Source organism: Protopterus annectens, chromosome 11.part0, assembly GCF_019279795.1.
Source record: "Protopterus annectens isolate FY-2018-M chromosome 11.part0, PAN1.0, whole genome shotgun sequence".
In the NCBI taxonomy this organism is placed as follows: Eukaryota; Metazoa; Chordata; order Ceratodontiformes; family Protopteridae; genus Protopterus; species Protopterus annectens.
In genome coordinates, this window is record NC_056745.1 from 338,655,137 (window position 1) to 338,670,136 (window position 15,000).

General features: G+C 41.8%; 1 protein-coding gene across 1 annotated transcript in view; it reads right to left on the bottom strand.

The window, feature by feature from the left end:
• The window catches only part of HSP90B1 (heat shock protein 90 beta family member 1), a 146,299-nt gene that overhangs the window by 67,144 nt on the left and 64,155 nt on the right, over nt 1–15,000 (bottom strand). The window contains exons 8-11 of the mRNA XM_044087846.1: nt 14,840–14,956; nt 5,279–5,416; nt 5,046–5,189; nt 1,953–2,222 (exon numbers count right to left, since the gene is read on the bottom strand). Of these exons, the coding sequence (XP_043943781.1) occupies nt 1,953–2,222; nt 5,046–5,189; nt 5,279–5,416; nt 14,840–14,956 (669 nt within the window). The remainder of the gene's footprint in view (nt 1–1,952; nt 2,223–5,045; nt 5,190–5,278; nt 5,417–14,839; nt 14,957–15,000) is intronic.

Below are 15,000 nucleotides of genomic sequence, written 5' to 3' on the forward strand. Positions count from 1 at the left end.
TGAAAGCAGCGGGTCTGCTACATTCCATGTATGGAAGGCTATATTATAAGCAAAGAAAGGGATAAAGTTGAGTGAAACACCAGCTCTGGTAGTTTTTTTTGTCTAGAACAGAGAACTAATAGTAAAATACTGACTATATTGTTACCATACAGAATTTTATTATATTAGAGTAAGTGAGAAAGGATTGGAAAGAGAACTGGCAAAGAATGAAAATACATCTACATGGCTCCAAAGAAAGTCTAGAAGGTGAGTGTTACTTATAATTTTACAACCTAAGCAGACATCACAAGGTTTCCTCAGGTAGACAGGAAGTGCTGAAGACATGATGGGACAAAAGGTAAAGAAATTTTTTTGGAGTGTGACAAGTTAACAGAATTTCAGCAATTCCCTACAGAGTACATTGCCAGAGTTGTTAGGAGAACAAATGGTTGTAACGGAGATTCTTTTGAAGTGGGATACAAATCTGAATTGCACTGACATGGGCTGCCAAAAAAGCAATTACTAGTAAGTGGAAATCTAACCAACTGGAAATCGAGACAGGATCTTTAGATAAAAAGGCATAAAACTATTAAGTGGAATTTGTGGAACAATACATGCAGGATAATTACATACAATTCTAATGCATGAAAACAAATTCTGCCATGGTCTGTTTACCTGCATCAATGTCTACAAGAATTTAAAGCAGTAATTCAGAATCAAATTATAAATTACATGCCTGCTGGACCAGAGTTTTAAAAACAGACAGAATGAGTTCAGATCTGGACTACACTTATCTTTCCCCGATGGACATCTGTCTGCCGGAGAAAGGGAACTATCCCCCCCTTAAAACCTTTACAACTCCACTTATGCAAGCTGCAGCTATAGGACCACCACTTCTAAAATTAAAAAAAAAAAAAAAAAACTCTTAAAAGGGGCATTCACAAAATCAGTAAGTGTAATGAAACCATCTGCTACGTTATTTAACTGTAGCATGTGTATAAACAGAACACAAATCATTCACTTACTAGAAAGCACATTAAAAATCCAGCTCCTCATTTAATGAGGAAAATGCAAAGATAAATCATAATCAATTTAATAAAAAGGTATCTTAGACAACCCTTGTCAAAGAAAGTTGAAAATGTCCATTTCCAATTAGTGTTTTAGACTAAAGCCTAGTAAGAAACTAGTCATTAGAATACTGTGCACTTGCCTGACAACCAAAATGTAATATCATTAGCTTTTTGTCATGGAGTAGTTTCTTCAATCTACCATGCTGTCACTATGCCCACAAAACCAGACAAACACATTTAAAGCTATTCACTGCCAAATATCCCACCAAAATTAAAAAAAAAAAAAAATGAAAACAAAGGACAATAAATTAAAACAGAATTTTTGAACCTGTCCCAAGAGAGAAAGCAGTACGTTTTAAGAAGGCATAACCACAGTATGCACTGCTGGAAAGTGTTATGCATTCCATTCCAATATATTCTCCCCGACACCCCACCCCCTTCAAGTGCCAAGCACAGTAAAATTCAGATTTTCACTCCTTGGCCCCTCCAATAGTCTTAAACATCCAGACAGCAAGCTGAAAGTCATTATCCTGGGAACAGTCAAGATTATGACCCCCTATGCTGTGTAGCTGTTTTAATGTAGCAGATAGGTGGGCACCTAGCAGACCACATAGCCTTCCTTCCCTAGCCTGCATTTGTGCAGTACCCTCCTTTTCTCTTCAAGGTTGAAAATTTCCTTACTGGTCAACTGTAAAATCATCATTATTGGCTTGCCTTGCATAAAGTGAGCCATGACATTCATTTCACTCCTCCAGAGTTGCACAAAAGGAAGCAACTCTGTATATAGAATAGCCACCAGCCATTTAAATACCTTTATCTGTGGACTGTGAAGACAATTCCTTCTACCCCAATTCAGAGCAAATATAGCCTGCAAGCAAAATGCAAATGAGAACAAAACCATACCTCCTTCCTGCTGGGACCAGCCATGAAATAAACTTTATCTTGCCCCTCCTTCATTCTCTCCACATACTGCTCCAAGCTGCTAAGCTCAGTTTGGTGATGCGAAGTCTGGAAACGCAAAAGTTTAGCAAGACGTGTACGGTTGGAGTGGTCTTCAATCACACCCAGCTTGATATTTGTACCAAACTCCTTCCAGAACTTCTCAGTGTAGGCTTCATCAGACAGCTTCTTGATCATATCAAGGGTCTTGCGGACAAGCTTTTTCTTGATAACCTGCAGGAGTGTGAGAACACAGTACAAATTGGTGACAGAACACAGTACAAATTACAGCCAATGCAGACTTGCATTATGGTGGTTTAAACAGAAGGTAACTTGTCAAATTTGCAAGCTTAATTGAAAAGCTGCTACCCCTCTCCAAAAAGTGTTGATGCTATAAAAACTGAAAATGCTTATGAATAAATAAGTTTTGCACTTATCTAGACCCTACCACAGTAACGTTTCACTCGTAAATGAAGAAACTTCAAGAGGCCACAATAAAACTTCCAACCACATTCTAAATGCTGCTCCTACACAGTCTTGGCAATTCCTTATGTGGGGCATTATTCTTGTTAACAATGCAGAGTGTCACCCCATCCTCAACGCAAGGAGGTTATTGAACATAACATTAGCTAGGAACGCATTAATATTTAATGGTAGTTACCTTTAGCCCGTCAAACAACTGACCAGTTTTAACTTGAGAGGAAGAGAATTGATCATGAGGACATCCTGGGCTGTGTACTACATGAACTACAAAATGAACTGGCACCTCACCAAGTGTCATGTTTAATCATAGCCTCACCTCAGGCTTCGTGCCCACCGAGTAATGCACAGCTACAGTTTTCCCACTCCACAAGGGGGGGGGGGGGGATCCACCTTGGATCCCGGGAACTACCGTCCCATCAGTCTGATCTGCAAGGGTATGGAACACAATCATGAACTTCTAAAAAAAGGACACTGGCAACCTTCCCAAAACACTGGACCCCACCCAGTTTGGGTTTGTGAAAGGCCGATCTAGTCTCCTGAACCTGACCGACTTAGATCTCCAGAGCTGTGGACGAGGGCAAGGTGGTCCATACAGCCTATCTGGACCTCGCCAAGGCCTTCAACACCATCCCCCACTCTGAAATCATAGATCAAACTGGGCATAAATCCCCATGTCACTCGATGGGTTGCCAACTGGCTTACTGACAGAACCCAGACTGTAAAAGCAGTAGACTCCAAATCCAGCTCCAGACAAGTGGAGTACCTCAGGGTTCAGTCCTGGAACCGCTCTTGTTTGGCATTTACTTCTCGGTAGTACAAACCAACACTAAGGTACTTTGGCTAACAAAGTTCGCAGATGAATGCAAACTGGGAGCCATTACTGAATCCCCAAAGGATGTGGATATTCTACAAAAGGGCCTTAACAGAAACAAATGTATAGTTATCCCCTTTTGGGGGAGGAAAAAAAAAAAAAAAATGTATCCATGAATTACCACATAGGTGGCAATTAGGAAGTGTGATGACAAGACTTAGGGACACAGGTGGACAGTGGTCTCACCTTCGATAACTACATTGCCACAGCAGTCAGGAAATCCTTCTATGTGGCACACATCAACGGCTTTTCATAAAGAAAAAAAAAAAGGAGGTAATTGTCCAACTGTACTCATCCCTCATAAGACCCATTATAGAGTGCAATTCCCAGTTTGTTATGTACCTCACAGGACATCTGCAACAGCTGGAAAGGCCACAGAAATATCTCACTAAGAATCACAGGCCTAACGCAGATGACCTATACTAACAGTCAAAAAAAAAAAAAAAACACTTCAGCTATACTCTGGCATACTGTCTACTCAGGGGCGATCTCTGCTCAACATATAAGGCCATGTCAAACCCTGAGCTGTTAAGACATGCTCCACTTAAAGAAATCCCAATCCCTTCGAGCCACACACTCCACACACTCCAGGGATCTAAACCTTGTCATCACAATGAACAAAATATGCTGGCAGGCTAGGTTCCTGATCCAGAGACTCCCCATACTCTGGAATACATGTCAAGCAGAGCGCCTTCTTGGAGCTCTTCAAAAGGAATCTTGAGTGGATGGGAGATGGGAAATACATCCCAGGGATCATGTTAGTAGCCCTGCTAGACAGGAGTCCAGGGAAGTAAATATTGTGGGAAGAAATATCCAGGGAATTTCTATGGCTAGGCTTGTATTAGGCCCTAGGGCTGATAAGAGTACGTACCAACCTATGAATACTGAAATGCTCTGCCTATAAAATGCCATTAATTGACCAACTCAAAGTTTGCAACTGTAGCTTGTTGTACACTGGAAAGTACCAGTGTATTTAAAAACCACACACACACACACACACACACACACACACACACACACACACACACACACACACACACACACACACACGTTAACCAGCTAGTGCTGATCAATCCCACTTTAACAAACCCTCTGTTCAACAGACTCATGCACATGTATGGATGCATTTCCATGTGTACTGTAAATAAAAATGTAGGGTGGTTTGTGACAAGCCAATCAGGTCAATGGAATAACTTTTGTGAATTATATTCCACAAGCTAAGTTCAGAAAAGTACAATCCGTCTTAGTTTTCAGTAGAAGCTCCCACCCCCAGGGGATGAAATATTTATACTTGGATGCAGTGCAAAGGAGACTCTGGCAGGGTAGCTGGAAAAAATAATGGCAGGGTAGCTGGAAAAAATAAAAGCACTGCCAGACCTTTAGACAGCACCTTGCTCTTGTTCCAGCAACAAGGATCAAAATCAGGTCCACTTATCACCAAGGCAGTAATAAGCTCAAGTCAGGTTCCAATAGTTATGTGCTTTTGTTCCTCATTCCCTCTTTGCATTTTTCGTTTCTAAGCAGGCCATCTACCACTTAGTTGACTCTTGTGGCCTGGGTAGCAACTTAACAGTGCAAGAATTACAAAGTTAAAAAAAGGAATTTAAACTACTGCAGCCCTGCCGACAAGGTCATCCAATCCAATACAAGTAGCATTTCCCCAACTAAGAAAAATCGTAAAAACCTAGACAAAAAATACATACCTTCAGTAGTTTGTGCTGCTGCAGCGTTTCACGTGAAACATTCAATGGAAGATCATCAGAATCAACAACTCCTTTGACGAAGTTCAGATATTTTGGCATCATATCATGGAAGTCATCTGTAATAAACACCCTGCGCACATACAACTGACAAAGAAAGTGGGAAAGCAGTTAAGTGTACAGAGCAGTAAATCTCAAGATTAGCACAAATGTATTCAGCTACTCCAATATCATACCTTTATGAAGTCATTTCTCTTGGTACCATATTCATCAAAAAGACCTCGTGGAGCATTGGCTGGTACAAACAGAATAGACTTGAACGTCACTTCTCCTTCAGCAGTGAAGTGTATGTAAGTCATTGGTTCTTCATAATCCTAAACAAAACAAAATTGGTTAGGCATTCCTGGATCTTTACTTAAGAATTATGCTGGATTACTAGGAATGCATAAACAGACTACACTAGTATTATGTATCATTTTACTGTAGTTTCTAATAATTACTCCAGACTACTTCCATCATATCTATACTAGACATTCCAAGAGGGCTTGACACACAGTACAACTAATACTTTACTTGAAAGTAAGGGGGGGGTGTTAAGCCCCATGGACCATTTGTCTTTCAGTTTTATATAATACTGAAACTAAACCACGTGTTTTCCAATAAAGCCAGATCTTCATCTTGTTCACCTGTTAAATTCTGAAAACTGACTAAAGGAAAAGTAAAAAACAAAATTAATAACCCAAAAAGAACGCTCCAAACTCTGTCGCGAAATTCCACTCGCAAAAATATATATAAAGTCCAGCTTGGTAAAATATAGAATATAGCTATTTATTTAAGCCAGTAAAAACAGTCTCACAAATCATTTCCTGATGTGTTCAAGCTAGGATAGTCTATTCTTTGTTTTTTATGTCATAACTGGTTTAGATCCCCTTTGATGTCATTCATAGACGTTCTTCTCTGTGGAATCTTACTTGGAATTTTATACGTTTTGGTTTAACACCTTTTGCAGTATGTTTATTTATAGTTTAGGATTACATTAGCCAAGTTATTTCTGCAGTTGTGTGGGGACTAACTGAAATTATTTTCATTAGTTACCCATTAATTTCTACCAATTAATTTTTAATTTCTGCAATTTGTTCATACATGTTTGGAGACTATATTGTGAGCTTTGTACTCTTAATGGGATAATAGATAATACAAGTTAGTCAATGTATATAGCTAAGCAGTATGTCTCCTACACACAGTATATGATTATATTTGCCGAGTGTCATTTCAGTTGTGTGGGGATCCAAATGAAATTATATTTTTCATTAGTCCCCATTAATTTTCATCAATTTTCATTTCTGCTAATATTTATCCTTCAAATATTTTATTATACTGCTTCAAATTTTTTTTTTTAGGTTCAAAGATATGACAGTATTTCCTTTTGTCCAGTTTCGACTGGCATTGGGGAGAATGGATATGATTTTAATATAGCCCAGATTTGAGGCTGGAGTTTTGTCCGATCCGCACTGATCCAGTTGTGGATCTGACTTTTAGTTGTCCTGTCAGCATGGGGCTTGCAGTGTGGGTCTCATCTCGCACGTTGGAAAATACAAGTTTGTTTACTTCCATCTTAGGACACATGGCAGGAAGACTTGGTCTGACAGGACATATTGGGTATGGATATAATAATTATATATTTCATTTTCAAGTATGACTGGGGTCTACTTCGACTTGTGTTGCATTGTGTGTTGTACGGACACATTTATATATACACATGTCCAGAGACTATATTGCAAGCTATGCAGTCTAAGCCAAAGGGTAATATAAGGTAGTTAAGGTACACATTTAATTATCTTTAGGGCTTTAAAACAGGGGGGGTTGCGATGTTTTTTCCCCAGTTTCTTCTGATCTTGATTTCGGACACACAGTTCAGCCTGCACGTCCTCTCATCTTGTGCTGGAACCAGCCAAAGGGGAATTTCAGTTACTGCAAGGAGCTTATGGTCCTTTCAACCCAATGGATGCAGTTTGAATATGTTTGTACTTGAGATGGATGGCAGTACACTGTACATATGGGACTGTTGGGGCTGCTGAGCTGGTGGTGTCTAATGGAGTAGAATTTCAATTGTTTAACATTAGATTTAGGTCCACTTATCAAGTTTAACTGCGAGCATAGTAATTTTTTTTGAGGAATGTTACCTACTGGTTTTACATTTATATTCAACATACTGCAATTTATATGATAACACCATCGGCACTGTATGGAAATTTCATATTTTTAATTTTTTTTTTTTTTAAATCCATGTTGTGGCTTTAAGCTAAATTGATATCAATCATGTGATCAGTTTTTAATTAGGGGATAATTTAAATGAAAGGGAAGAGACACTGTTTTGCTTGTTTTCTGTGTGTTCTGAGGAAGTTGGACGGAGTTTCCGACGAAAAGCGAACGTTTTTACTGGCTTAAATAACTATATTCTATATAGTACCAAGCTGGACTTTATTTTTGAGCGGAATTTAGCGACAGAGTTTGGAGCTTTCTTTTTGGGTTGTTAAATTCTGAAAACTACTTTGCTTCATGGCAACATGAGCTGCAGTCTAGTACAAAAAGATCCTACAGTGCTTATAAGGTCTCAATTTAAAATGCATTAGCCCTTTGGGACAGTGCAACAATATTCCAGATAAGACATCAAGGGGGCAGGACTTTGTGGAAGAAATTGTGGGTTAGCAGAGGGGACCACAAAAGACAAGCCACATTCGTACAGTTTTGTACCTACCATAAATGTAGACGTTAGAGTGTAAATACTGCTGCAGTCACTATACTTGGGTTATCCTGCCGTCAGGCGGTTCCCCAGTCGGCCTGAGTTCCAAAGTCTTGGTCCAGCGTCGGATGCTGTTGCCTCCTCCCTGACGTCAGTGCGACAGGGGTATACAAGATGCAGCAGACACCATTTTCTTCAGTTTTTCTTGCCCTAGATGTCAGGAGCCCCCAAACAGGTAGGCAATTCAAATTGCTAACACACACAAGAAAAGCAAACAACTTTCAGTTACCAGCAAATACTCCCCATAGGTAGTAAAGAAGACTCCCCATAGATAGTAAAGGGTAGAAGGCATAGGTACGTACCAGCAAGTAAGAGGGGAAGGAGGGAGGGTAACCTGGACTGCAGCAGTGTTTACACTAACATCTACATTTATGGTAGGTACAAAACTGTACTATGTTCATCGTGTTACACTACAGTCATTACACTTGGGTGGAATCCCAAAGCTAAGGCAGGGAGGCTGGTTCTATAAGGCATTAGGGGGTGGCTATAAGGCCCTACAGCACAGCAGTGGCAAAGCCAGCTCTGGATTTGGAGTATAAAGGCAAATGGTAATGCTTGGTGAAGGTATGCACAGAACTCCATGTTGCTGCTTCCAAAATCTCCTTGGTAGGTACTCCTCTGAGGTAGGCAGTTGAAGTGGCTGTTGCTCTGGTGGAGTGAGATCTAATGCTGCTACGTACAGGTTTTCCACGGTGAGTATAGCAGAAACGTATGCAATGTCCTATCCATTTTGAGATAGGAATGGCTTTTCCCTGTGCTCCTGCAGCATATGCTACCAATAACTGCTCAGTTTTTCTGAAAGCTTTGGCTTTGTCCAAGTAGAAGCGTAACTGCCTGTGAATGTCCAAAGAATGTAGTAGTCTCTCCCCTTTCTGTGGTTTTGGATAAAAAAGTTTGCAAATGAATAGTTTGGTTTAGAGCCACACTTGATACCACCTTTGGCATAAACATAGGGTTAGTTCTTAGACACCATGTCCTGGTGGAAAATGAGGAAAGGGTCCACTGCCATTAGTGCCAGTAATTCTGAAACTCTTGGTGCTGATGTTATTGCCAGTAGCAGAGCAGTTTTCCCAAGAGATGTATTTTAATTCTACTGTGTTAGCTGGCTCAAAGGGAGGTAAAGTTACATTTTTCCAAAACAAAGTTGAGGTCCCAAGTTGGGGTAGGTGCTCTACGGGGAGGTCTTATGTTTTTGGCCCCTCTGAGGTACTGTTTGAGCAAAGGATTAGAAAAAATTGGTGGATCCGTGTTGTAATGAGCAGAAATGGCTGAGGCGTGATCTTTATGGATGAGAAGGAGAGGCCCTTGGCCAGCATCTCAGTTAAATATTGAAAGTATGAGAAATGTTTTGGGGCAAGAGGGTCAAGGCTGTGAGCTTGGTTCCAGGCACAGAATCTCTTCCATTTACCAGAGTAAGCTTTCCTGGTGCTAGGCCTTCTGGCCTCCAGAATGACATCCATAACGGCTTTAGAAAGAGGCATTGTTTGCTTGACCAAGGAATTTTCCATGCAGCTAGGTTTAAAGGTCTTTAGCTGGCTGTGAAGTATCAAATAGTTGTGCTGTGTCAGCAAATGTGGGATTTGAGGCAAAATCCAGGGTGGTTCTTGTGCCAAGTTCTTAAAGATTGGGTACCAGTGCTGGGGTGGCCAGTCTGGTGCAGTCAGGATCATCGTTGGCTCTTGCCTGGCTTTTATGAGTACCTTTGGAAGGAGAGGTAAAGGAGGGAAAGCGTATACTTGCAGGTTTTTCCAGCTGAATGAGAGGGCATCCCCTTTCCATGCTTGTGGATGTAACTCCTTGTGCAGAATTTCTGTAGCTGGCAGTTCATTGGGGATGCAAACCGATGTCTGGGCTCCACCATTTTTGTGTTATTCTGAATATTTGTGGATTCAATTCCCATTCGTGCGGATCCATGATGTTTCTGCTTAGGTAGTCTGCCAGTGTGTTTTTCTCTCCTGGCAGGAATTTTGCTTGCAGATGAACTTGGTAGTCTAGAGCTGTGTTCCACAAGGTCATGGCTTGTCTGCAGAGGGGGTAGGAGTGTGTGCCCCCTTGTTTATGTACCACATAACTGTGGTGTTCCGTCTTTAGTAGCAGGTCCTTGAAAGCTACAAGTGCATTTTGTACAGCTAGCATCTCTGATTGATGTGAAGATGCCTTTGCTCTTTGGGCCACTCACTCTGAAAACATTTTCCTGCCATGTGTGCTCCCCAGGCGTAATCCGATGCATCTGTTGTCAGTGTTTGCCTGGCTGTGGGTCGAGTAAAAGGCTGTCCCTTGAGGTGACAAGCTTGAGCCCACCACTGAAACTCCTGCAAGGAATTAGTGGTATAACCGTTTCCAAACTTGGTGTGGAGACCATACACTCTTTAGGTACCATTGTAGTTTCCTCATATGCAGTCTGGCATATGGAATTAGTAGTATGCAAGATACCATTTTGCCCAAGGCCTGCAGAATTTTTCTTGCAGGGAGTTGGGTCTTTGTTGCCATCAATTGAGTCTTTGTTGCCATCAATTAAAGTATTGAGTCAGTTGTCCTTGCTCGTCTGGCGTGAGATAAGCCATCTGGGCTGTTGTGTTCAAGCTGGCACCCAGGAATATTATCTGTTGTGAGGGCAATAGTTTTGATTTCTTTTAGTGTGTACCCTAGGGAACTACGAAGCCAGATGCTTTATAAGAATGTCCTTGCTCTCTGCTTGAATCAGTCGTCCAGGTATGGATAAGTTTGAATTCCTTTTTGTCTGCAAAAAGCAATTACTGGTGCCAGGCACTTTGGCTTATCTACTGCGCCCAGAGTCTTCACAAAGGGCAGTGCAGAGAATTGATAGTGCATTAAACCAGCTAGAAATCTGAGGTATCTTCTGCAGTTTTCTCTGATAGGGACATGCAGGTATGCCTCCTTGAGGTCCAAAGTCATGAGCCAAGCTTTCTTGCCCAGCAAGAAGCTGCTGTAATGTCAGTTTGAATTTCAGAACATCCAGGTAAGCGTTTAGAGAAGAAAGATCCAGAATGGGTCTCCAGGCTTTGTCCTTTCTGGGAACCAGAAAAAAAGAGTAAAATCTTTGTCCTTGCTCCTGTGGTGGTACCTTTTGAATAGCTCTCATGTCCATGAGTGCTGTAATTTGTTTTTGAGCCTCTGCCCATTGATTTGGTGGCAGATTTGGCATTCCTTTTAACCTTGGCAGAGTGTGAAAGTGGAACCTGTAACCTTGAGATACAATGTTGAGAACCTATTTGTCTTTGGTGATGCAATGCCAATTGTGATAGAAAAGTGCCAAGTTTTCCTCCTAAGGGAGCTGCCAAGAGAGCAGTTTGGCAGCTGTAGTGGGAAGTCATGGAGGCTGCTTTTTATAAGGTTGTGGCCTGTCTTCCCCTTCTTTCTGGCCTGGTGTACCCCATTGTTGAGACCTGCAAGGACCTTGTGCTTGACCTCTACCTCTTGTACGTCTGTATCTGCCCACTTTGAGGTCTGTCTGACTGGAAAGGACCAATTCTTTGTTGGCCAATTTCTGCTAAAACAAGGAGGCTGAACCTGTAAGAAATCCTTCACCATTTGCATAGATTTTGCCTCATCCTCCATCTTCTTTAATACCTCCTCTGTCTTAACTCCAAACACATCCCGGTATAAAGGTGCATCCAATAATTTTGCCTTAACATGATCTGGTAACTTATGTTTTTAACCAAGCATGCCTTCTAATGACAGAGCCTGTAACTGCTGCTCTACAGGAGGCCTCTAAGGAATCAAATCCACATTGTGAAAGTAGGTTTTCCCACTTGTTCAGCTGCATGCAATAAGTCCTGCATTTAAAACTAGAAGGATCTGAATCTGGGAGCATCTTTTGTTTCAACAGAGATATCAAAAATTGCTGATATTTTAGCATGTGAAACTGGCAATTTAAGGCTCTCATTGCTAAAGTTGCAGACACACTTGCTTTCCCCATCTGTCTAATGCTCTGGAATCTCGGTCAGAGGAACTGGGTTTTTTGCTGATGAGGCCTTAAATCCCTTTGGGTCCCTGAGAAATAGTTTCAGGGTCAGCAACAGGGCTTTTATACAGACATTTGAGAGAGTCAGGGACTTAATATCTATCAGGTTTAACTGGGGCTTGAGGTAAGGAGTCCGGGTTTAAGCTGGATTCAGTGTACACATCATCCACAATATTTAACACTGGCAGAATAGCAAGGGGTCTGTGTGAGGCAGTAAAAGGAAGTCTGAGCCTTTTCTTGGATTCAGAGTAATCCTGGCCTTCCCAATGGAAATGCTCCCTCATGGTATGCAAAGGAGTAGTCCTCAGGCAGAGAGGCTGATCGAATTGATTCGGCAGCATCAGAGTCGTCATAAGGGGGTAAACAGAGTATCCTAGGTCTGAGGATGAATCTGAAGAAATGGACACCTGGTCGGAAGATTCATAGTCTGCACCCTGTCTGGGCCTTTTATCAGGAGGGGGATGGGTTCCCCTGATCAGGGTGATTAGGTCTTCGGCCATTTTGAGCATTTGTTTCTTAGGCATGGAAAACTGTCCTGGAGAATGCTGCATCTGTTTCTTTGTTTTTAAGGGGGCCTTAGACTTGGCAGAGGATTTAATGGTTAACTGGGTAGGTCTGAAAACACCCTCTGAAGCTGTGGATTGCTCAGCTACTTCGGTTCCCTCTGAAGGGTTAGTTTCTGTGGGCTGAAAACCTAGTGTGTGCAAAGGCCCAGCCAGCTCCACGTGGGAGTTGGAGGCGGCCTGTGGTTCTGTGGAAGCGGTAGTCAGGGGCTGCGTAGGCACCTCGCTGAAAACCGGAGACCGGCCTAGAAGAGGCCTAGTAGTCAGTTTTGGGCCTCAGATGCCTGTCCCTGTCTTTGCACTTTTTATTAATTCCGGTCATCGAAGTTCCGACGGCATGGTGCAATTGAATTTTCTGCCAAATCGTGTCGGGCAGAATCAAACCGACATTTAATAGTGCGCTTGTTAAACCTAGCACAAAACTGACAACCAGCGACGTTGTGGTCTGGGCCTAGGCATGTAATACAATAGGAGTGGAAATCCTTAGGAGGCATTTGCTTCCCACAAGAAATACAGTTATTAAACTTTTACGGACATCGGTCTGGGGCAAGAAAAGGTTTCCCCAATGGGGTACTTAGCTTTGTAGAAGACTTCGGTTCTTGATTCGGAATGAAAATCTCAGGAGTCTGCTGACCGGCACTTGCGAACTGCTTTTGCGTCGGGCACCGCTCAGCAAGAAAGACTGAAGAAAATGGTGTCTGCTACATCTTATAGACCCCCTGTCGCACTGACGTCAGGGAGGAGGCGACAGCAACAGACGCCGGACCAAGACTTTGGAACTCAGGCCGACTGGGGAACCGCCTGATGGCAGGATAACCCAAGTGTAATGACTGCAGCAGTGTAACATCTGCATCTCTCTTGATTAGGTCTACAAGCTTCCAAACCAAAAGAAACCACAAAAATGTTGAGGGCCCCCCCAAGAATCATACACCAGTACCAGTCAGCAACACAGCTGAAATTCTGTACATCTTTACTTCTCGTCCACAAAACAGAGCTAACATTAAACCACCACTAGCAACCACCACTAGCACAAATACATCCAATAAAACTGAGCAGTACAGATGTGCTATACTAACACCTCTATACAATTATGCTAGAAATATAAAAACACACTAAAATGGTGTGTGGTATAGTTATTGTTGTATTTTATTAATTTGCTAATGGAAAGGGCATCAGTTATTCCCAGAAAGCACTGCCCCATGCTCATTAAATTCCAAGTTAAGCTCAAATTCCAATACATTCTGGAGTTGACATACACCACATTTACACAGTGCATTTATTCTCTAACCTTTTATGCTGCTGTAATACTCACAGGGGTCTGCAGAGTATGCTCAATCTTGCCTACAAAAGCAGTGACTGCGATAACAATGGGCTAGATATACTATGCCTTCACAGTAATCAACTGCAGAGTTTTAAGGTCCAATAATAGTATAGCATACAACACCTACCACAATTTTAGGTTCCTGAAATAGCAGTCAGTAAATTTTTACACCACCTCTAACTTGGTTTATGTTCCTGCTCCTATGAATAAATGTAAGATCCTATTCAGTTCTTTTGATCTGACTTGTGGGTCCTCAAGTCACCACTTCAACTCAGTGCTCAAGCCTCAAACACTGTAGAATACCCCCCCCCCCCGATAATGCCCATGTCCAGTCCAACTCTGATCCTGTCTGCCTCCTTTCCTTTCCAAGTAGCAGCAAGGTCTGGGCAGATCATGCCTTTTTTGAATCTCCATTGTCTCAATGCAGTATCTGCTGCAGATATGAACGGTTATGAATCAGGCATGTGTACACAACCTGAAGCCTCCAAGACTATCCAGGTGAGCAAAGCTTTAGTAAGTATGCTCCAGGTACAAGTTAAAGCTGCAGGAAATTCAGAAGACACTTGCACCAATCACCTAAAGTACTATTTGCTGGCATCAAGGGCTACACATCCACTTCTCCATGTGTGCAGACTGTTTAAAATTTACAGATGGATGCCAGACTCTGCCAAGTGGCAAATGTCACAAAAAACAGTCAGTCACAGAAGACAACTGTGGGGTTGGAAGATGTACATGAACCAAAGGACATTCAGAGAAACTTAAGGCACCATACATATACAGACCGGCCTCCTGATAATGATGCAAGACCAAGTTAAATGAAAAATGCCAGATCTCTCCATTCAAGTTACCTCACCATTCCCAATACTGGTTCAGCCAAGATAATGGTGGGATAAAAGTCTCCCTTTCTGCACCTTTTTTGTAGACTTCTACATGTGCCTGCACAAACGCTGCATTGTATCATTTAACAAAAAAGGTAGTCTTGATCCTTATGTTATGACAAAGGAAATTCAGACTGCTAATCTAGAAAAACAGAAAACCAAAAGCTGTACAGAATTTTTAAAACAAGCTATTATTCAGCTGAGAAGCATGCTATTCCTGGTAGAAGGAGAACAAAAAATTATATACCTTGGAGAAAGTCTTGTAGAATTCTTTGTACTCATTTTCTTCAACTTCTTTAGAAGGCCTCTGCCATATTGGCTTGATGTCATTCATAAGTTCCCAATCCCAGACAGTTTTCTCCACCTTAACAGAGCAAAAATGTTAACATAATTGTTTGCAGGCTACAA